Source organism: Sinohyriopsis cumingii, chromosome 2 (assembly GCF_028554795.1).
Source record: "Sinohyriopsis cumingii isolate HCF-2022 chromosome 2, ASM2855479v2, whole genome shotgun sequence".
Taxonomy (NCBI): domain Eukaryota; kingdom Metazoa; phylum Mollusca; class Bivalvia; order Unionida; family Unionidae; genus Sinohyriopsis; species Sinohyriopsis cumingii.
The window spans coordinates 6,773,336-6,798,521 of NC_142962.1; the positions used below are offsets into that span (position 1 = coordinate 6,773,336).

The window sequence follows — 25,186 nt, forward strand, 5'->3', positions numbered from 1 at the left end:
GATGCATTATTGTTCTAAGTTGAACATTTCTACCTTTTAAATAATGTATTTATCTGTAATATTCTAAAAGAAATATTAAATTGGTTTTTCTGGGTTACAAGTTCAAGAAGGTCTTGGAGTAGGTCTTCATGTTGACATTTCGAAACCCCATTTTCATGCATTTAGAATAGAAATGTAGGATGTTTTTGTACACTTTATGAATATCACTATTTAATTAAAGAACACTTGTTCTTTCTTGATAAAAATTGAATTTTCGACCAAAAACAACACAGAATCAAATTTTTACAGAAATGACATATCATTGCGCAGAATCACCTGACACTGGAAAATATTTCTTCCCACACTCGTCTGAAATTCAACATAGAGTCCTAAACTCCAGGTTCTGAAGAGAATGTGTCTCTCAGTGACATTTCCACCACCAACATTTGTTTACATAGAGTCATACACATGGACCATGGACTAACAAATAATTTCAAAAAATTTTTTCCGGTCAGTAAGTTCTCATAAAAATTAATTGCTAACTATTCTTTCAGTGCATTACTTTTTGCCATAATAGGTATCCAGAGGTAGTTTGTTGTTGTTATTATTTGTGCAAATTTACAAGAAACATCCTTTTACAAAATATTTCATAATTTTCAATCATACTTTAATACAATCTTGATAATTTCTTTGATAATGGTTAGAACAATAATAAATTGAAAATGTAACCTCCTGCGACTTTGTTATTTATCACGATGCTAATGTTCAGTGCATTTACCTATGACATAATTTTTTTTCTTTTTCACATTAGAAATTAAATCATTTTTATTTGTAGTGAAATGCAAACTAATATCATTAGAGTAAGTATCATGGTGACTTTGTAGCAGCAATACACTAGTTAAATAGGAACTTAATACTTGTGATCTTATTCCGTAATTGTCTTATCATCTGTCTGATGACTTGAATACAAAAAGTATCTCTTGTGATCAAAGAATTTCATTTCATATTCAGTCCCAACAAGGACGTTTTTTTCTCAATACTTTAAAACACCCACTCCCTCCCCAGAAATTAAATGGTTGGTCCCTTATACTTGTCATATTTTTATGAGACAGCCCTTGTGCTGTTGAGGGGCTAATAAGATTTTACAACCATTTCAAAATTTCTGCATTTTCAGGTGTTGGATTCTGAATAATAGTGGCATACACATTTGGTCTTGTGGTCTCTTACTGTATGACCTTGCTTTGCCCTCAGGCTGATGTACAATCTGCATTTTATCATGATATGTATGGATGATTATTTGGGGGCCTAGGAGTAGCTTTATTTTCTGAACACTACAAACATCTGCATGTTTCTTGATCAAAATTGAACATGGAAATGAAGTTGGGGAAGCATTGGCCTTTTTTTAAATTTCAATTAACTAGTTTCAAGTTTTATAGTCATTTCATGTGAACATGCCACAATTAGAGAATAGTACTGTTACCCATTCATATGTCACTTGCTTTGCTTTGTACACAAAGTTTACATCTTTCAATACAGTTAAGCATATCTTCATTAGGTGGAGGGTCCTGTATGTATATGCAGAGCCCCAGCATGGCACTCAGTGTTTAATGATTTTTTCTCATTCTTTCACAGACTTAGACGAAAATTGCACATTTCATCAGTGGTCTTAACATTTTTTTAGGTAAATTTGATAAGACAGTTTTTTGACAGGCTCAATGGGCAGTTAAGTTACAATATGGGAGGGAGTCCCTGATTGTCAAGTTAAGTTACAATATGGGAGGGAGTCCCTGGTTGTCAAGTTAAGTTACAATATGGGAGGGAGTCCCTGGTTGTCCATCTTGTTTTATCATTGACCTTATATAATATGGAAAATTATTTTCTAAACATCAGAATTTAAGAATTATACAGTTTTCTGTTTTGATAACTAAGCAGAAAAATATTTTCATAAATTTGATTTTTTAAAAACTAGACATTTGTATTTTCCAGCCGTGATATGTTAAGTGCTTCCCTTGAAGGTGATGCCCTGGATTCAGGTTTCAAATAGAGGGTTTTCTGGTCACTGTTCTTCTCTTAGACTTTTATTGCTTTGTGGATTGTTGCTTCGTCAGTGTAGATTCATTATGGCATGGAGATCAAGTGGCAGTAACAATGCAAACCTTGTGGATAATCTGCAGAGTAAGTACAGTATTGACCTTATGTTGAAAAATATTATATGAATGGAATATACTTTTCTGAACTCAATGCAACATTGGTAATGCTGAGTTAAAAATGTAAATCTTATCATCTCAAAGTTGTGTGATTCACTTAACTTATTTACAGACTGCTAATCTAACTAAAAATGTATTACTTCAAATGACTATACATCTACAAATACTGTAAGGACTACCTCTATCTTAAGATTTTCTGGGATAGGCTGCATCATTTGACCCACAGTGCAGTCTCATTCATTTTCGATAATATTGTGCGTGTGTGTGTGTGTGATGGTTTCAGTTGACATACAAACACATCACCCCATTATTAGTTCACCTGACTACGGCCATATGACCATGCATTTATTGTTCAACATGCATCAGGCCATCAACAATTGTTACTATTTTATAGTTCATGTTTCTGGTCCAGTTTCCATCAAACTTGGAAATGGGTTTATATCATCAAAATGTCGGACATGTTTAATAATGAATAATTATCATTCTGGAGGCTATATTTCTGATTCATTTATATCAAATTTAGGTTATATGCTTGTATCATTAAGTTCTTTAATGAGTGTGATAATGTGTGAGATCCACACATAGAAATGTGGTGTCATGCAACTCATTACCCCTCTGGAGGCCACATTTCTCATCCAATTTTGATGAAACTTAGAATACATTGTAGTTCAGTGTTTCCCTTTACCCTCATTTGCGCTTCAGAGACCCCCCAAATTTTTAATTTGACCCCCAGTTTTGATACCAAAGTTTGTTTTTAACTCAGTCTGACCCCCAGTTTTGACACCAAGGTGATTTTTGACTCTAAGTCTTGCACCCCTAGGGGATACACTGAATTGTAGGTTACTGTATTTGTATGGGAAAATATGAACACATTTTATTCTGAGTAATACTGCATAACCTTAGTAGTGCAGTATTAGTCAGAAAAAACTAGTTTGTATTTTCCCTGTACAAGTGCAGTAACCATTTTATTATATACTCAATTTGTTTACCTACCTAAGGCTTAATAATTAAGGAATACACTACAAGAAACAAATTGAACTTGTGCTGTATTTCAAAATAAATACCCAGCCATAGATTCATCAATACACAGTAGCAATATTATTGCACACGCAGAAATGCCCATCGACCTTTGAACTTCATTGTGCACTCAACATTAGTTTTTACAAAAATTCTTGTTTTGGAATCCTTAAAATTGAAATTTAGAGTCATATTTTGAATGAATTACAGATTTTCTGGAATGGATGAATCTTTTGATCCAACTCATTTCTGCTTTTCTGCTTATGAATGGCTGGGTCTTTTTTTAGTCAGTTCAGTGCAGTCAAGAGAATGTGATATCAGTTGGAAATGTAGTCAAAATTACAGAACAGTTTCATTAAGTATTGGGTTTTTTATGACATGGGTCATGTTATTCGGATTTGCAAAACTAAGAAAGTACATTGTGGAGAAATTCAAGATGCAAAATGTAAGTATATTTATCTCTATTCTTATTACTAGCTAAAGGAGACATGTTTATGTCCTGCTACTTGAATATTAGCAGCTGGAGGGACCCATCTATGTTCTGTTTGATTTGTATCGCTAGCCTGAAAAATGATACATCTGTGATAGATCCACAATAGCTTTTGGCTTCAGTATACTTTTCTATACTGTTTTTATAGACCCTAGAGAGCACTGGTCAAAGTCTGAACCATTCTGATTGCGAAAATATTTATCCTGAATAACTGTTTAATTGGTCAGAATGGTATTTTCAATTACTATGTCTTACATGTTTGTTGTTGACATTGCGAATATCACATTCATTCATTTTCTTGTTTTTTTTTTAATCAAACTTGTATTATGGATTATTGGTCAAACTTGTAATATGGATATTGATCAAACTTGTAATATGGATTATTGATCAAACTTGTAATATGGATTATTGATCAAACTTGTAATATGGATTATTGATCAAACTTGTAATGTGGATTATTGATCAAACTTGTAATATGAATTATATCATCAAGATTGTGGATGAGTTTGATAATGAGCAAGATCCACACATAAAAATTAATGATGTAAATCTTGGATCTGGTTGTCTGAACTTGTTCTCACTCTGGAAGCCAGATTTATGATGAAATTTTCATTAGACACGAATTTAACATCTTGTATCATGAAGATCTTGGGCAGTTTCAAATATATTTGGGATTCATGCATATTATTGTGGTGATCTTGCATCAGATTAACTTATGTTGTTACCACTCTTGAAGCCATAAATTTGATCTATTGTTTATATTTGATGTGTTCTGACATTTCTACATAAACCTGTCTGGTGAAATACTTCATTGTCCTGTAAGCCACTTGAGCAATGTCTAGGTTTTTATAAACAAGCAGAAATGAATTTATAGGAAACTTGGGCATAATTAGTCATTCATTAGTTACCTGACATAGTAATATAATTATTTTGAATAATTAGCTATTAAACCTTTTTATACTTGATGCTAGTTTTACATTGTTAAATTCAGAATTTAATAATTTGTCCATTTGGTCACAGAAAATGGCATTTTGAAGACCCAAAGAATTATTGATGCAATGAAACGAGTGGACAGAGGTAACTTCTGCAAGTTCAACCCATATGCTGATTCTCCTCAGTCCATTGGATATGCTGTCACAATCAGTGCTCCACATATGGTAACTATGCCTGCCACAAAGAAGGGGATATCATTTGAAAATGAAAATTTCAAATTGTGTTGTCAAAAATATTCTTGCTGATATTGAAGAATTTATGGTATTACCAAATGAAAAGTAATCAAAGATAAAGCTGCACTGTTACTGCAGAACCTTTGAATAGTTCACAGCTATTATGTAATTTGAGATCAGATGATTTGGACCTTTTTGTTGATGATGTTGATGTTTTCAGTTATTTAGTCTCATCTATTTTGAAGAAAAGGAAGAACTATTTCATGCATTGTTTATGTTATTCAGTGGGAGGTGTTAGTGTTTGAGTAAAGATTTCTCTATTAGAACAGGAGGAAGGGGGTTTTGTGACTAATTCTGGAACTATTTTAAAATCTACCACTTTGTTTCATCATTATCTGTAATATCTGTTTACAAAGTGTTTTGGTGGCAAGTCTTGGTTGAATTAAGTTCAGAACGGAAACTTTCCCAGTCTGTCTTTCATACACCATAGAACTGCATTTACTTATTCTGTTGCTATTGTTTAGCTGATCTATTTTCTTAATGAAAATATACCGTCTGTTTAGTGTGAATACATCCTCTCATGGGGGGAGGTCCCGATTGGTCTGAAGCGCTCTCTGTTACGGATAACTGCCATCTCACCTCTGTCTGTGTGGGTTTGAGTCTCGGATTTGGCCAATGTGGGTATGTGAGAAAGCTTGCCAGTAGCTTCTCGTGGGTCTGTGGTTCTTTCTGGGGTTTTCCTGGGTTCTTCCTCCACCGTTAATACTGGCTGCCATGTATAGCCTATCGTATGCTGAAAAATGGCATTAAACCCTACAACAACAACAACAACAACATCCTCTCACCAAGTGGAGAATAGTCATTATGACCTTTTGACCTGTTGCACACCACTGTGTATGTCGCATGGTCTGGCACAGAAGGAAGGTATCATGTGTCATTCTTTTTCAAGGATACCATACTGTGCAGACATTTGCAAAGTCACCAGAAAAACTATGCCTGTCAATAACTATGATGTCCTTAAATTAGAGATCTCCTTCCTTGGTGTTAATGTTCTTGGTGTTACAACTGTTCTTTCATTCTAAAAGAACCATATAGTAGCCTTTTTCTTCCTCTTTAGAACTTTGTACTTTGAGGATCTTCCAAGGCTGCCTTTCGTTCTGCCTTTTGTGGTAGACATCACTCTTACCTCACATTATTGGGAAGTCTGATTCTACAGTATTTGACAGCTAGCTAATCCACACTGTTTAGGTTCAGGATAAATTCTGATGTTGGTCCACACAAATTGGTTTGACCACTTACTCAACCTCAAAAAGTCAGAACTCATTTATTCTCAGGACTTCATTTACATGGGAATGAGCTTCCTCATGAACTAGAAATTAGTTCAGGTCCCAAAGAATCACATCCTGGCACTCATAGAGATTCTGTGAGCAAAAATAGATCCTTGAATTCCACTGCCATGTTGGTACTCTTGCTGTGTTGGTACCCTTAGGTGGAAACAATACAGATTTTCTGTCAGCTGTGATTCCTCAGGCACCAGAGTTTCATCACCATTTGTGCTAATGGATGAATCTGGACAGATTCAAGACTGGGGTCCCCATGCAAGCACCTGATCCCCACTCCAGTCTGTTTGCAGATGTGTCAGATTCTGGTTGGGTTGCTTTTTTAGAACCACAGGGCATAATTCTCCAAGGTTATTGGACTTGGGATGAATCATCCCTCCACATCAACAATCTAGAAATAAAAACTATTTCTGGCTTTGTAAGGTTGCATCAACAGAGTAATGGATTAATGTGTTATGGTCTCCTCCAACAAGATATCCATCATAGTTCAGGCACATATGTTACTTCTCTTAAGGTGGAAGTTTAGAATCTCCTCCACTGGATAACCTTGGAGAACATCACCCTCCGAGTTGGCCATATGTGAGAATGGGGTGGGGGAAACATATTAGCAGGCAGAACAGTCTTAACAGAATGGTCTCTTGGCCACTCCATAACAGTCCCCTTCTTTTTTTTTCCTGTGGGGAAAGCCTCTGGTTGTCTTGTTTGCAACCAGGCTCAACAACACAATTCCCTTCTATGCTTCTCCAGTCCTAGTCCAGATAGCATGGGCAGTTGATGCATTCAGCTTCCAGTGGGATTGTTTGTTTACATGTGCCTTTCCACTGTTCTGACTGCTTCTTTAAGTTCTACAATAAGTCACTTCCAATGCTCACATTATTCTCACAGCCCCACTGTAGCCCATTCACATGTGGTTCAGCAGTCTTCTAGACCTCTTGATAGATCAACCAAGGTCTCTTCATCACACGAAGCATCTTTTGTCACAACACAGGGGCTCCTCCCTACAAAACAGTCCTCGTTGTCCACCTCCATGCTTGGCTTATATCAGATGATCTGCCAGAACAAATTTTCAGGTCAGGTTGCCAGTTGCATCATTCATACTATCCAGTGCCTGTGATGCCAGGTGCAGAATCTTCTGTGATTGGTGCAGTAGCCTAGGAAACACTTGATCATAGTTGTCCCTCTGTGACTTGTTGCTGATCAGTTCAGATTTGCAACTTGCTGATATAAATAAGTATTAGAGAGACCTATCTCATGCTGTCTTATGGTCTGATGGAATCCATCTTGTATTTTATAGTCTTTGCCCAAAACACCCTGTGAACCATCAAGTGAGGCTTCGTTTCAGGACCTCACCCCCAAGACTTTTACTCACTTTGGCATCTGTGAGAAGATGCAGCGAGATTTATGCATTGTCTTTTTAATGGCAATTATGAATTCTCTCCTTTGTCTCCCAGGATTATTTCCCAAAAAATCAGTTATGTTTGCTAGCTCCATTCCCAGGCAGATCTGTGCTGGAGATGATCAAGACAGACTTTTATGCCCACTTGGAGTAATGTGTTTCTATCTTAATACCTCAAAAATAAGGGTAAAAGCATCATTTCCTCACAAATGTTCTCTTCATATCTCAGCTTCCACTATCTGATGATGGTTTGTCACCACAATCAAAATATCGTATCAGTCCCTTACTGACCATTTTTTTATGAAACTAAAAGCCCATGAAGTTCAAGCTGTTGCTGCCTCATGGTCCTATCTAAACTATTCATCTTTGGAGGATGTCATGAAGGCAGCATTTTGGCAACCCAATCCACCTTCATCTCCTTCCTCTGCTGGTTAGCACAACCAACCAAAGAATTTTTCCTCTGGCACAACATGTAGTTCAGAGAAACACCAATATTCTATCAGTTGACCTCTCCCTATAATAGCGAGCATATTCTATATTTTTCTCTGATTCCGATCAGTTTAACGCATCAACCTTTCCTCCTAACTGACAAACTGAGCTATGCGATAGTGATGGGTAAGTTATTACTGCTATTAAAATTGGAGGGTTGTGGGGTAAAAGTGGGTTTAATTATGCAGCACTTATCCATTGTTACTGCCAAATGCCCTCCTCCCAGCTTGTTGTAATGTCATAATCATTATGAAAAAATTACTCTTGTGCTCATGGGCATGCAAGTTGCATGAATGGACCATGTCTTATTGACAATTCTCTACTCTTTGGGGAGGATGTATTTATATTAAACAATTGAAAAAAGTTAAAACTACACAATAGTGAGATGTAAGTACTTCATAATTAGAATTATTCCTCCCCCATACATGTGTGAAAACCCACAACATATTTTGTTTTCAGAAAGAGTGTCTCTGTCTTTTAGGTTGTGTTTTTTCTTCAGTTTTATCCATATAAATTTACTTTAAGTAGAGGCAAGTACTTTGGTGTTTAAACTAAATCAGTGTTAAACAGAGGCAAACAATTAGATGTTGGAACTAAATCATTTTTTTTCATATTTACTTTTTTGTAGACTGAAATATTCTAATTGTAAAATTGTATTAAAGGCTGAGATTTGCATCAGACTGGTGGCCCTAAATGTGCAGTTGGACATTTTTTTAGAACTTAAGAATGAATGGCTTCACATGTATCATTTCATTGCCATTCTAGTAAAATTTGGTGTGAATTCATATTGTTAGTTATTCAGTCATGTATTTGGCATTCTATACATATTGACATACCTGCTACTCTCAATAACTGCTTATCAGTGATCTTTGGCACCACTAACCAGTCCTAAAGCAAGCCATGTGTGAATCGCCTAGATGTTTCCCAAGTGGCACCTGTCAATCAATATTCTTTGAAAAGCAAACACATTCTTGTCGAGTGTATTGACTTCCACACAATGAGGCAGAAGTATTTTAATGTTAACTGCATGAAGAAACAATATGATGATGTACCAAGGAAAGATTATGCTTGTGCTACCTTTTCTTTTCTTATATACAACAGAATTTGAAGATCTTTACATTTTATATTTTGTCTTTTAGAACATTATATTTACATTTATTTGGAAGGGTTTGTCTTCTTAAACTTTAATGCAATTCAATTTACATTTTCCAAACAATATCTTTAGTTCACACCATGTAACCACTTCTACGCTGTGGTGCCATAAAATGCTCCTAAATACATACATACATGGACTGAACTGAAACAACAAATCAGATGAGGATGAGACTAGATTCCAGAATCCTGCCTTTCTAGTGGTAGTTGGACATTGAAGATCCTACATACTGTACCACTATTACATGTTTGTTAAGATCCCTGAATCTCATCCATAGAATATGACAGAATTTTGAAACACAGCCATAAATATCATCACAATCAAACAGTAATGGCAATGTTTTCAGTCACATCACATCATCTTTAGACACTCCTTGGAAAACACTCAAAACCCCAGTATATATTGAATAAAGCATAATACATTGAGTTGCGCAACATGGATAGTGTCCTGAGATATGTCATCCCACTGACAATATAAACCAGACATGCTATTCCAGTAAAATTGTTTAAAAAATGATAAAGACATTAGCCTTCTTGTTTATCTCTTGAATTAGCCATTTAGTAAATGTAAATGGTACGGCTGGAAATTGTAGATCAGTGGCCAGTTGTTAATGAGAAATTTTTCACAGACTGTATACCCATTTGTTGTGGTAATTGCTGTCCTTTGTCATGCAGAATCTTGTGCACAAGTTACATGGCATCAGGGACTCTGTAAATTGGACAGCACATGATGCAAGGTTATTTAAAGTATGACAAATCTTTATAGTTTGAGTGGATGACAGAAGTAGCTTGTTTCCCCTCCAGTATAGAGTCAGTTAGGAACGGTAGTTCATGCAGTATTCCATAACAGCAAAGTTGGCAGATATGCAGTCAGTGGTAATTTACCACAAATGAGCAATGCCTGACAGAATCCTAATATTACAGCTCTGGCACATGACATTGTTCTCATGTCCTACACACAGTTTCTTCTTTAAATATGTTACCCGATCATAATATCTTAGGAGAACCTCACAAATCCAGGTTTTTCCCCCAAGTTAAAAACTTTTAGGTAAAAAGCTAAAAGTTATCTGCTCACCTAGGTGGTGGGTCAGCCAAGTGATCTCCCCAGAATATATCAGTTACAACTTCCGCTTGTGCCAAATAGCACACTCTTGTTAAGAGGGACCTCACAAAAATCCTCACAAGCTGGAGGAGTCCAAACCTCAAAGGGAAGTGTACTCATTATATATTTCCAACTTTTATTTCTTTCTATCATGGCTGCCTTTAAATTAAAGTGCTTTGCCATCACTTGCTGATATTTATGTACTTGCACTGGTAGCCTATGCGACTTCACAATAGTTCTGGTTATAGTTTAAATTTATATGTATGTGTAAGTCTATAGTGGGTTATAGAAAACTTTTAACGTGTGTATAATTTTCACTGTGACTGGATACATACAGTTAAGTTTTCTATACCAGTGCATTTAGTGGCAGGGTGCCAAGCTTCACTGAATTTTCCTGTACAGTTCATCATTAAGAACCTTCCAGGAGGTATTGTAAATTGATATGATATATTGATGCTTCATTGCCTTCATTAGGCCATCTGCCAGCACTTTATTAATTTCACCTGTATATAATGTCATGAGCCTATTTCTACAGATAAATTATCTCATTATGGATATTGTAGCACCTACAGTGTATGGTGCTTCAGTTTATATTGCTGTACAGATTCTTCTCTGGTCAGATAAGTACAGGTCAGTTTTCTATACTTGGTTTACTCAGTAGTATCCAGCTCATGCAGTGCTAGTATAAGCAATGCTTGAGTGATTTTTTAAAATCTGTATAGGCATCTAAACAACTGGCCTTCCTATGGATAAGTGGTTATTGGAATTGATCTTTTGCTTTCCAGTTAGTCTGTGTAAGTACTAAATGTGATGCTCCAGTGCTTCAGCATGGACATGCAGTCAAATTCACATGCCTACAGGTCATTTGCAACTCAGACTGTTTATTTAGTGTCCACTTCTAATTATTAATACTGATAATATTTTTCCACCTCTACAGGTCAAGTGCACCCCTCAATATGTGTTTGTCATAGTGGGTAATCCTGCATGAGTTCTTTCAAGTTCAAAGCAGGACACTTACTTCACTAAATGCATATAGGGTCTGCTCTGTTTTGTCTTACAGATTTAGACCATGGGTGAGACCTGTCTGATAACCACTCAGCATATGTAAGTCAGTTGTAGCTTGAGGACAAACATTGCTTGCACCCAAGGGTTCATACCATATCATTCCTGGTCAGCTTGAGGAACAAACATTGCTTGCACCCAAGGGTTCACACCATATCATTCCTGGGCAGCTTGAGGAACAAACATTGCTTGCACCCAAGGGTTCACATCATATCATTCCTGGGCAGCAAGATGTAAAAGCAGCAACAAGCATATCAGCTACCAAAATAACACTTTCCATTTCCATGACTTGTTTAGTGCTGCCAATCTCTTTCTGGTTATGATGCCTAGTTTAGCACCATTATACCAACAAACCCACTTCATGAAACCACTTATACATGGGTTAATCTAACCTATATAGTGCTGCTAGGCACTTCCTGTGGACAACACCCAGTCTATACAGTCACTCTCATGAATCAATCTAACCACATAGTGCTGCTAGGCACTTCCTGTGGACAACACCCAGTCTATACAGTCACTCTCGTGGATCAATCTAACCACATAGCGCTGCTAGTCACTTCCTGTGGACAACACCCAGTTTATACAGTCACTGTCGGGGATCAATCTAACCACATAGTGCTGCTAGTCACTTCCTGTGGAAAACACCCAGTCTATACAGTCACTGTCATGGATCAATCTAACCACATAGTGCTGCTAGGCACTTCCTGTGGACAACACCCAGTCTATACAGTCACTGACGTGGATCAATCTAACCACATAGTGCTGCTAGGCACTTCCTGTGGAATATATACAGTTTATATAGACACCTTCATGGATCAATCTTATCCACAATAGTACCTCAGACACTTCAACATATCATATCCATCTTGGGGCCTCTGTTTTTAAGGGATCTCTCTTCACTCGCCTTTAAGCTTCTGACACTCAAAAGACATTACTTAGTGACGTGGTAAAAGTAATGGGATCTGACTCACATGTGCTGCAAGTGTAGTGGCCACCATCATCAACATTCTTCTCAAGTTACTTTACAGGTAGTTTAGCAGATGTTGACTTGTCTACTTCAATCCGTAGAAATTTAAACAAGTATTCAGATTCCCTTGGATGACTTGTTTTTCTGCATGCCTGCCAAGTCTACAGCTCTGACACCAGGTACGAGTTTTGAAATGGTATCTTAAAATAACAGAGCTGTTGTGTCTTGTGTGATAATGTTTATTTTTACCTCTCAAAACGTGACAGGACGATGTAACCGCACGGATCCTTTCATCTTGGATTAAGTTGATTATTCACTCTGCATGTTGAGAATTAACTCTAGCTCAAAGATTTTTTTATGCATTTCAGCTCGTGAGGTTAGAATAGTTGCCACAATCATAGCCTTTGACCGGAACAGTTCTCTAACTGACATTGTCCATGCCTTGGGATGGAGATCAGAATCAACATTCTCCAGTTTTTACCACTGAAATCTTTTGTCCCAAAGGGCTAAACTCGATCTGGTGGGACCTATAGCCATGGTGCAACAGGTCCTTTCTGTGTCATTTATGAACTGTTTAAGGTGCAGCATCATGACTTCTGCAGCATTTGCAGGAGGGAAAATGTTCCCTCTTGGATGCCACTCTCTGCCATCATTTAGAGTACTTGTGACTCCAGCTTCCTTGCCTCCTTAACTTAGGTTTTTGCGTCAGAGCTTTACAAGCATTCTTTGATCTTAACCATATTTTTCATTCAGCTTTATTGCTGAACCCACCTTGTTGAAATCATGACATAGCGATCACTTTGGCATCCGTGTGCATGCCTATCAACACCCTACATTACGGTCAATGTTTACAGTTTTTAGCTCATCTTACAGTAATTCCAAAAAGAGCTTAAGGTATTGCCTTGTATTCCTTGTATGTCATATGTTATTCTTTGTACATCCTTCAGCAGTTGTTATTTTCAGCATATTTTTAAAAAAAATTGCAAAAAAACAAAGCACTAGGCCTGTTTGATCAAACTTGGCAAGAAAAGCATACCAGCATGATGGCCTTTCAAATGTCTACAAAAGATGACAAGGAAAAATTGCAAAACTTTAAGAAGATTAAACAATCCAGATAAATGTTAATATAAGACTTGATGTTAATGCTATCCTGTAGTGGTTAGTGATTTGCCAGTATATCAGTAAAATCCAGCAATCATTAATCCATTGTGGCAGTGAAAATTACTGCCGGCCACCTATTATAACAGTTAAGAACTTAAGAAGTGGTTGTGAGTGTGCATTCCTGCTAATGATTAATTGATCTATTTATTGTGTTGACTGAGTACCTACCAGTATCATGCAATTTACAAGGTATAATAAATTCTCATGGTGCAGATGGACAAGTTTTAAACTGCTGATCCACTTGTCAAGTAATTAGTGTGGTTATTGTCAAATTAGTCTTTGCTGACATGGAACTAGCCTGGTGTACTGCTCCTCAGCACTGATCTCGTTACTTGAATAACCAATTAATAGGGTCTAAGGCTAGTATTGACCATTTGCATTCATCAGCATGATGAATAATCTAGAATTATACCAAACAGTGTGCTTTAATAATGATTCAATACATGGTGCATTGACAACTGTAAACATGTCAAAGTAGGCCACCACTGAAATGGCAGAAATTAGATGATGGCAAGAGATAGTATGATTGCAAAGATGATCAAGAGAAAAGAATAAGAATTGTCAGAAATGCTGGGCAAATGAATACCAATGGCTTAAGTACAATACAGATGTGCACTTTTTTGCACTGAGTGTTTGGAGAAATACAAAAGTGCACCCTGTATTTCATTAATTGATAGGCATAAAACTTTCATAAATCATTCCTGGAATCACATAAATCATTACTGGAATCACATAAATCATTCCTGGAATCTGGAATAACACAAATCATGCTCCCAACACATAATGTCAGAGGGACGCATGAAATCAAAACAGAATGAGGGTTCCTCTGAAGCAGAGCAAATTGTGGCATCTTTAAACCAGCGTATCCTGAATAAGTTTGAACATCAAATTTTCATGAGAATTGTTGGTGAAATGCAGTTGCTATTGTTTTGAGTTGATGCTAAAAAATAATGCATGTTGAATTAGGACAACTAGCTTCAGTTTGATTTTAACAGGACTGTGAAATTTTCACAGGATAACCATAATAAACAATGTTTGTATGGTGATCCTGTGGGTTAGTTGGAAACTAAATACTACAGTAATTTTGAGCCAGTGTTAATCTTTAGTACTTGAATATAAAAGGCAAAGATCTTAAGAACTTTGTAAAAATGTAAAGACTGAAAATTACTAAAATATTCAGGAAGATAAATCCTTTCAAATGAAAGTGAATATTTTGCCATACAAGAAAAATGGTAAAGATGTAGAAGTTCTTTAAAAAGTATATAAAAGAAAATAAATGGTAGAAAGAGTATAGAGTCTGTGAAAAAAGGATGAATATTTATGTTAACAGCATTTTTTTCTATCAGAACATCATCAATTTGGCAAAATAAAATTCAAGTCTTATAGAATGGAATTGATACACTTTACGACAGTGTGGGTCACATCATGTTGACAATGATGGTGTCACTACTCAAAGATGGGTGGTAATATCAATATGAGACTTTCGTCAAAAATCTTCTATTATGTCTAGTTGTCCTAAATGAAAATGGTACTGATGTTACATCCAATATAGCTACCACAATGGCCATCTTGAAAATCTTATTACTGTTACTTTTTATTCGGTGATCACATCAGCATGTTATTTTCACCAAATGCTTATTGGTCTCGCAATAATTATGGTGCCAGTCTTACATTCAGTATGGCAACCACTGTGGTCATCGTGAACATTTTGCTGTTGATCCTGAATGGATGGTCATGTCATCATGGATTTTCAGCAAAAATGTATTTTAATGGGTAGCTGGTGATAAATTTTGAAAGCTAGACCTTGTTGACTTTTCAGTCATATTCATTTTTAACTTCATTGAGCCTATTAACTTAGTGACTTGTACCAGTGAATTTTGACCAGATTTTGTATTTAGTTGCATTCCATTTAACAAGTTGTTAGCACTTTGCCATTGAAAATTTAAGCTGAAAAGCCTTGTTTTTGTTTTGCTGTACAGCTAGTGATCAACAAGTATGAATGGGTTTTGATCAAATCAGTTTTATTGATATGTCTGATACCTGGAATGATGCCACTGGTTTTGTTTAAAAATATATATTAATTGTTGATTTAACCAACCTTAGCACATGGATAAATCTTTATATTTTTTGGGATAAGTTGAATGACTTTCTGTCCATAAAATCAGGTTCAAGGTAAATGGCAATGACAAAGGATTTGGTCCTCCATTTACAGGTATCATGTGAACATGTTAACTCAGTCACCAGTCTTCCAGTTTCTCAAGAATATCATATATGGTTTCAGTACTCAGTAGTTAAAAAGAAGCCTTATCTTGTTCTTTTGGAAATTTGTTTGCCCAGTAGGGTCAGTCCCATTGAAGGGGTTGTTATTTTGGAAATTTGTTTGCCCAGTAGTGTCAGTCCCATTGAAGGGCTAGTTCTTTTGGAAATTTGTTTGCCCAGTAGTGTTAGTCCCATTGAAGGGCTTGTTATACAATTTTGAGGATAGGCTTACATCATCAGGAATTTGGAAACGTTTTATAATGACTGAGATCCATACACTTTAGTGAGGTTATCATGTATGAAATTTGATTAGCTTGTTACCACCATACGGAACATATTTCTGATCAGATTTTGATCCAACTTGGAATATGGACTTATATTTGTAATTGGTGTGGGTTTAACACCATTTTTTAGCACACAATAGGCTATACTTGGTGGTCAGTTTAGCTGGTAGAGGAAGAACCAGGGAAAACCATGATAAACACCACCAACCCAAGGTAATCTACTGGCAATCCTTCTCACATAGGCTGAGCATGAGGCTTAAACCCGTGTGGACAGAAGTGACATGGCAGTGATTGGTAAAGGTGAGTGCTTTAGACCACTCCGCCCCCTTGGGCCATGAAGATAGACTTGTATCATGAAGATCTTTGAAAAGGTTTGATAATGAGAGATGGCAGAAATTCCAATGTCTACTTGTCAGGCAAGATGATTGTGGCAAAATGGTCATTCAATTCAAATTGATCTTCATTTTTCAGTGCAAAATTGGGCTACTGACATGTAAGTTTATTTGCCTGACCATGATTGTTAGTTGTCTGCATTAGTTTTTCCCTGAGTGACAGAGCTCCATTTATATGAATGATATGATATGGCCTCAGATTGACTGAACTTGCTACCAATCATAAGGCAATTTTTCTGATCTGACTTTGATCAAACTTGGAATGTATGCTTATATCATCAGGATCTTGGATGAGTTTTGTTAATGAGTAAGATCTACTTATATTAATGAGATGATCATGCATTTCATTGGCTGAGCTTTCAACCACACTGGAGATCTTATTTCTGTTCCAGTTTTGGTCAGACCTAAAATATTAACTTTTATGTTCAAGATCTCACATAGTTCAATAATGGGTGCGATCTGCCTATATTAATGAGGTGATCTTGCATTTGTTTGGCATGAGTTTGTTAACCACTCAGGAGATCATATTTCTGATCTGATTTTGATCAGTCTTGGAATATGGACTTGTATCATAAAGATGTGTGATAAGTTCAACAATGAGTCAGATTTATGCATATTGGTGAGGTGAGTTGTGTCTGGTAGGCTGAGCTTTTTACCTCTCTACAAGCCAAATTTTCTATCTGACATTGATCATAGTTGGAATGTGGGCTTACATTAACAAAACATGAGTAGTTCATTAATTAAAGCATGAGCCATGCATATTCGTGGGGTGATCTTGCATCTGATTTGCATGAATTATTGAGATCCACATATATTTATAAGGTTATTTTGAATCTGATTGGCTGGACTTATTATCACTCAGAGCAAGTTTAGATTAAAATTCATTAATAAATGCAGTCTTGAAACTTTCAAGATCTCAGAAGAATAATTATGATAAAGGTGCATATGTATTATGTATACAGTATTAATGAAGTGATGAAGTGATCTAGACTTTTTGTCTGAACTTGTCAACACTTTTGTGACATTATTTTAATTAAACCTGGTAAATAGGCTGGTATCATCAAACTATTGGATGCCTAAAGCATTATTTAGTACCAGATTTGTATCACCATTGAATAGTATTCATTTCCCATATTTTATACACTCTTTTCTGATAGCTACATTACGAACGATTTGATTGTAGCATTCTCATGCCCTTGAACTGCTGAAGGACCAGCTGGTAGAAGGGAGTCGAGCTTTAGATGTGGGATCAGGTAGCGGGTATCTTACGGCTTGCATGGCACTTTTGGTAAGTACAGTAAGTTTGCAGCTCATGTTAAAATTCAACCAGTAATAAGGTAATGCATCAGTTTCTGTATTGTCTCATTAGTCAAGTGTGACAGCACCGTTTACTTCAGGGCACACAGTTGTATGAGTCCCTGATAAAATTAATCTGTCTCCATTTCAGTGAGTGAGTGAACAAGAATCATGCATGTATTACTTGCTACTGAAACTAGAGGAAAGCATATATTTAAATAATATTAACACTGTGAATTCATTGATTGGTGTGGATATACATTTTCTCGTTTTTTTTGTGTAAAATTGTTTAGTTTTAGTGTCAGTAATAACTTACTGGTAATTATTATTAAGCTTTACCTTTCTGCAGTGAAAATAGCTCCTTCATGATAGATGCATCAGCTCCCTGTTTTAGAGATTTCTTAAAATGCATGCATCAACCCAGTCCTCATGAAGTCACAAGACTTGCTGTTAGTCCTTATGGCTCAGTTAGAACTGATTTCAAACCTTGAGAATTCCGATCTCATTCCTCTCAGGTTTTCGTGTACATAAGAATAGTTTTCCTTACCTCTCTGGGCCAGGCTCATTTCCCCACAGAGTGGATACACAGAATTCTGGAACTTTGAAGGATGTAACAGACCAAGATTTTGTTGCCCGCTCATCTGTACCTCTCTCTTTTGAGTTTGAGAATCTAGGATTTCATGGCATACCTGGTATCCCTAGGGAGACTTAATTTACACCCTCTTCTGTTTGCAATTTGTAAACCCTGCATGAATGAGGGCAAGCTGTAGTGCATGAGCTGATGACGCAGGTCAGACTAGGTATATACTCATGTTCTAAGAAATATCTGGAACAGAGAATTGGTGCATCAAGCATGGATGAGGTGTTTCCATTGTGGATAGATAAAGCTTAATAATAGTGACAGTTAAGTATTACATAATTAAAATTTGTTTTACTCATCCCCCCCAAAAAATACATTTTGTTGGTAGTTTAAGCTGCATTCCAGTTTAAAACTCACATGAAAAGCAATCTTTTTTGCTCATAACTATGTAAAATGACTGACTTAAAACCCAAATTGACTCAATTATCCAGTTCAGAATTATTTTTTCTTACTCCAGTGTTACAGATTGAAAATAGTATTGATTACACCCAATTATGTGGAGGTTTTGAAAATTAGACAAGCTTTCCTGAGATTGTTAATTTACACCATGATTATTTTGAGTCTTGACTGGTCCTGATGCACTTTCTGAGATAGTTTAAGGTGTTGGCCCTGGGACAGTGAGAGCACATGCTCTGCAGTTAGTTTTGTCAACCCTCAAATTAGTTATGAGTGAGTTGTCTGCAGTTGCATGTGCCATATTGACCTTTTTAACAGTTTGTTTACAAGAAATTACTGTGGTGTCACATGTAGTGATGAATTGTTGTGGTTGCTTTGAACCATGAATTTAAATACTGAATGACAATGAAGTGTATCTGATGCAGAAAGCATGCCTGCACCCCTCCAGTGTTCTTATTTTTCCTAGGGGTTAAAAAAGTTCAGCTCTTGGTTATTTAGGTTCATTTCTGTACTTTAAGATTATGACTCTTTGGTCTTAAACTAAGCAATAGTAAAAGCAAAGCCAACAAGTTTAGTAAATTCAACAAATAATTTATTTCCCTGGAATATAAAGTGAAAATTTAAAAGAAACTTTCAGTATTGTGTATTAAACACAGTAATACTAAATGTTCTATCAAAAATCAAAAGTATAGAATATTTTGAATGAATTCCAGATCTTGAGTGAGCTGATGTACCACTAGTCATGATGTATCCCAATGATATAATCCAGAATGTCTTTGAATGAATTAACATCAATATGATAATCCCAAAGTAGTGTTTTAGTCCAAAATGTCAGTGAGCATTTTGTAATTCCAATGAATAATTTAAAATAAATCCTTGCAAATTACAACTGAACACAACAAAAGTTATTCCACTTGACTGATAATAAAATAGGAATAAATAGTTTTGTTTATCAGAACCTTATAAAATCCAGATTCCATCCAATTCTAAACCAAGGTCAGTTTACTTAAATTTTAGTAAACAACATGACAAAAATCAGGTAGACCAGAGAATTTCCCAGGCAAACACCAAGGTCTTGAAATCAAATCCAAGTAAACATGTTGCTTATAAATGAGCGTTATCTTAAAGTATAATCAACAATCATAGACAAAAGTTAACTATGTTATATTTTGTTTACAAAAGACCTTTAACAATCTTCATTCATGGATAAAATTAAACACACAATATATACAAACATAACGTGTAAACATTATCTTTACCTGTGTTTATTTTATTCTAACCCTGTTTAATAAAGTATATTGAGTAATTATGAAGTATTTCACCAATGATGTCATCATTTTCAAATCCACATGCATGTATGGAGTATTCTGTAACTGTCACTTCTGCTCACTGCCAAAACCGATGTGTGTAGTGAGATCAGTAAGGATAGAGAGAACCAAAAAGAATGAGAGAAAGAGTGCTTAAAGTTTTTAAGTAGAAGTGTTATTGAAAATGATGTACAGCATTTATTTTAACGCTTATTGACATCATTATTTTATTATCTGCTAATTACAACACAGAACTAATTAAACACTATGTATATACACTAATTACAGCACAGAACTAATTAAACACTATGTATATACACTAATTACAGCACAGAACTAATTAAACACTATGTATATACACTAATTACAGCACAGAACTAATTAAACACTATGTATATACACTAATTACAGAACAGTTCTAAAGCTCACACTTCATTTATTTTCCATCAAGAACTGCTGAATAAACATTCTGCCAGTCAGGTTTCCTGGAAACAAAAACATTTGTCACATAAATAATTAAGAAATTGCAGAATTTCATAATCCCATCTGTCACAGTGACAAAGATAATTAGATCTAATTTGTAGGACATTTTCTCATGAGATGCAATTATCCATGTGCTAATGTTTGAAGGCCTACTGGTCAAGTGTTTTGGTCTTCACCAGTGATGTCATCCTTTTTCCCATATGGTCTCTGATAAGTTTTACATAACAGTAAATGGATGTGTTATTTCATTTCTTCTTTGTAGTGTTTGTTGACAGCCAATAGTTGAGTATATCAATACACAAAGGAGTGATTCTATTTTCTTTTAGTGAGCTTCACAATTTGGCAGTTTTGTACATAACAAAGATTGCTGCAGCCTGCTGATTTTATTAAGCAATGGACTGTTGGTCACAAGTTTGATTCACATATAGATTGACGACATTTCCACTTAACTTGAATTTTGCAACTCATAAGCCACTGTGATAATGCCTTGGTCATCAAATTTTATTGATAGAGCAACTTTTGAAAAATGGTATAAGTAAAAGATTTCTATGTACATATGCTTCAGTAGCCAAGTGTTGTTGGCTTTGTCAGCTTCATTTGGTCTTGAACACTCAGAAGAAAACATGCTGTAAGAGACTTATCTTGGCGGGTGTTAGATTTATGCTTATACTGGCAGTATTATTGTTTTAATGATTCTTAAATATTAAATACCCATTGTTGTCGACATAGATTTGGCATATTATTATCCATTATTCTTTATTTGGAGACTCACAGAATCATGTCATGCATTATTTCAAATTACATATATATAATATATGACACAATTTGCAGGTTACCGATATACAAAAAATACTGCCAGATCAAGTCATCCGAGGAGACATAGTAACAGATTTTGTATATGTGAAGACAATATCAAAAAGAAATAGTTCTATATTTGTGAATAAAATGATTATGTGTGAAGGACATACCTCGCTTCCCCGTGAACACATTATTGATGTGCCCTTGACCATTTCATAATATCAGTAATGGTGAAACAATATAACAGTATGCTTAGGCAAATGTTTCTGGTCAGCCAACTGTCCATTTTTCGTTGCCAACCGCAGCATGTTTTTCCCCAAGGGTAATTGTTTAATTGAAAAAAATAATCCCAGGAACAAATGTCCAATAATTATTCATTACCTTTAGAAATTAAAAATAACTTTTATATGTTTACTTTCTTTTTGAATCTATACTCTGTCTATAGTATCAATGTGTGTATCAAAATGTATAAATGATCATTTAATCTGTGAATCATTTCACTCCTAATTATCAGTAGGTACATTTATGGCCATGGTATTAAGCTTCATGTTAAACAGCATATCTCACAGTAGAGGGGTCAGTGCCAAAAACAAGCTTCGTTATATTGGAAATAAGCATGTGTTTTTTTGCAAAAAGTATATATGTACTTTAAGGAGTTATCTGATACCTTGCTATGCCCAAATGTTTAAAACGCTAATTAATTTCAACAGTAACAGTTCATTGAAATATTATGTAGAACTTGGATGCAACATGGTCAAAAATATTATACTGTTTCATTGGGAAACACCAAAAAGGAAAATAACCAGTTACAGCATCTACAGCAACTTAAATTTCATTAGTGCATAAACCAAGAGGTTAACCCCAGCATTACATTTAAACTTTCCCAGAAAACTCCAGTTGTATGCATGGAACATTAAAAAGGTCTATCTGAAATAATTGGAAATTACCCCAGTAAAAATTAGTCCCAGTGTTTTGCATATAAATTTTTTACACTTGCAACTTATTACAAATTAAGTTAACACATCCCAGTGCTGTTTCCCTGAAACTATATCCCTCTGAATACATCAAGTTTGCTGAAAGTAGGTCACACTGGCTCTTTTTTCTTACCCTAATGGCTTTATTGTTAACATGTTTACCCTAGTGTTCAAAATTTGTTTCTTGACATAATTTAAGTTGTACATATCTCATCTTCATGCTGTTTGATCAGAATATTATGCTTCATTAAGAAACTGCCCCGGATGACACAGACATGGACTGAAAGATAGTATTCCATCATTGCTGCCATTGTTTTAAAAAGTGTTGGTGTAACAATTACAATTAGGCTTACAAGCAAGCTTAGTTGTCACTAACGTTTTGACAAGAATGTTTGTAACTTTGGCAGATGAAATTTGAACATGTATGTACATAGTCTGTTCTTTGCTCTTTACTACATTTGTTTGATTTTAAAAATGAATTGTTATTTTCTATCATTATTACAGGTAGGACCTAGTGGTAAAGCAGTTGGAATAGACCACATCGATGAGTTGGTGAAAGAATCCATAAAAAACATTAGGAAAGATCCAGACCTTGGGGCCCTACTAGACTCTGGTCAGATAGTAATGGTTAGCGGGGATGGCAGACAGGGCTATGAACCAGAGGGTCCATATGATGCAATACATGTCGGCGCTGCTGCTCCACAGCTTCCACAAGCAGTAAGTGCCATTTGCCTTATTTAATGTCATGATACTAACTTTAAGTTTGACATATAAACTGCATAATGTTAAGGTTTTTGATGAAGTTTGTTATACTGGTTTTTGGTACAATACTGTGGAGGTTTGCACAAAAATCATGCAACTGTATGTAACATTTTGTATACTTTGCTTTGCTGACACTAAGTATAATCTTTGTCAACACATTATGTTATTATTGCTTCGGCTTGAGCATTCTAAGGAAGAAAAGAGCTTTCTTTTATTTGTCATTCTTACTTCATTTTCAGCCATTTATCTTGTACACTTTATATGCTGCTACTGCCCAATAGATTTTGCTTTTCAAGTAAATACATTGACTAGATAGTCTACCTGAGCTGTTTTATTTTTTTCTAAAATGTTCTGACATCTTGTTAAATTTGTATATAACCATCATAAGGTGGTGAGGGGCACTGAGTGGTCTAAAGCGCTCACTGTTCCGGATCACTGCCATCTCACCTCTGTCTGCGTGGGTTCGAGTCCAAGGCTCGGCTAGCGTGGGTACATGGGAAAGCCTGCCAGTAGCTTCTCCTGGGTTGGTGGTTCTTCCCTGGGTTTTCCAGGGTTCTTCCTCCACCAGTTATACTGGCCGCCATGTATAGCCTATCTTGTGCTGAAAAATGGTGTTAAACCCTAGAACAACAACAACAACAAAAATCATACGGTGGTGCAAATTGTGTTATGCACTTGTCCTTCAATCCATTCATCTGTCTGTGACCAATTTCAGATCCATACAATAACTCAAGGAGTCTGCCATCAAGAGTTACCATACTTTGTATTGCTTGCACTTGTGGTTTAGATTTTTGGGTCAAAAGGTCAAAGTTAACTGTGAGTGAAAGAAGAAAATTGGGTTCTGCACAATAACTCAAGCTCTCCTTCAATGACGGTTACCAAACTTTGTAGATGGCTTGCTTTTGTGGAACATAAGAGCCCAATAAATATTTCAAGGTAAAATTGTCAAAGATTAAGGTCACTGTGACTAAAAGAAGAAAAATGGTTTCAGCACAATAACATTAGTTCTTCATAACATTCCTTTACCAAAGTTTATGGATTTATGGGTGGCTTGTACTTGGGATAAAGTTTGGGTTCCATAGGGTCATTGACTGAAACAGTAACAGAAGTTCTACATCACAGGCCTGGACCAAAATTTGTTCATGACTGGCTCTTAAGGTATGGAAGAAACCAACAGATTTTGTGGTCTAGGGTCAAGGTTACTGTGACTTAAAGAAGAAACGTTTTTTTTATATAATAACTTTAGTTCTAGACTCTGTATCTTGACCAAAATTTGTGGAAGCCTTTCACTTATGGTATGATTGATTTGAGGGCCCAAAAGGTGACAGATAAAGATATTGTGACTGAGAGAAAAATGGGTTTTAATGTCAGTAATATGTTATCTGCCCCTTTTGTTTAACATGCTTTTTCTGTGATGGAAAGAAACTTGTCTATGCTAGATGCACCATCCACCTGTTCTAGAAATGCCTAGAACACATGCTTCGGCCCAGTCTGACCTACATCACCAACCCATGTGCAGTAGCACATCCTGATTCTTTTTTCAGACAACATCTTAGACTTGGAAAAAGTAGTCACTTGAAGAAAGCCTACAGTGAGAATTATGCTCTATCAGGACCTGATATTCATGTTTCATTCTTACAGAAAGCCTACAGTGAGAGTTATGCTATATCAGGACCTGATATTCATGTTTCATTCTTACAGAAAACCTACAGTGAGAGTTATACTCTATCAGGACCTGATATTCATGTTTCATTCTTACAGAAAGCCTACAGTGAGAGTTATGCTATATCAGGACCTGATATTCATGTTTCATTCTTGAAGAAAGCCTACAGTGAGAGTTATGCTCTATCAGGACCTGATATTCATGTTTCATTCTTACTCCTTAGTCTGTATTTATCAAAAGTAATCTCTGGAGTCCAGTGATGATTTATTTAGTGCAATGGAGAGAGTCTCTGGGAAATCTTGTTTTAATATCAATAAAACCATACCATATGCTATTTGTATATGTAGTCCAGTGATAATTTATTTAGTGTGCTTCATATGTTGACCACCTACCCTCCTTACTCC

The 25,186-nt window shown here is 35.8% G+C and overlaps 1 protein-coding gene across 6 annotated transcripts in view; it reads left to right on the forward strand.

The window, feature by feature from the left end:
* LOC149804288 (protein-L-isoaspartate(D-aspartate) O-methyltransferase-like) overlaps positions 1-25,186 on the forward strand; it is a 47,832-nt gene that overhangs the window by 1,031 nt on the left and 21,615 nt on the right. For all 6 annotated transcript variants that reach the window (XM_089938507.1, XM_089938512.1, XM_089938481.1 and 3 more), the window contains exons 2-5: positions 1,966-2,154; positions 4,714-4,850; positions 17,647-17,751; positions 22,862-23,074. In XM_089938507.1, coding sequence (XP_089794633.1) covers positions 1,998-2,154; positions 4,714-4,850; positions 17,647-17,751; positions 22,862-23,074 — 612 coding nt within the window. In that variant the 5' untranslated portion in view covers positions 1,966-1,997. The remainder of the gene's footprint in view (positions 1-1,965; positions 2,155-4,713; positions 4,851-17,646; positions 17,752-22,861; positions 23,075-25,186) is intronic.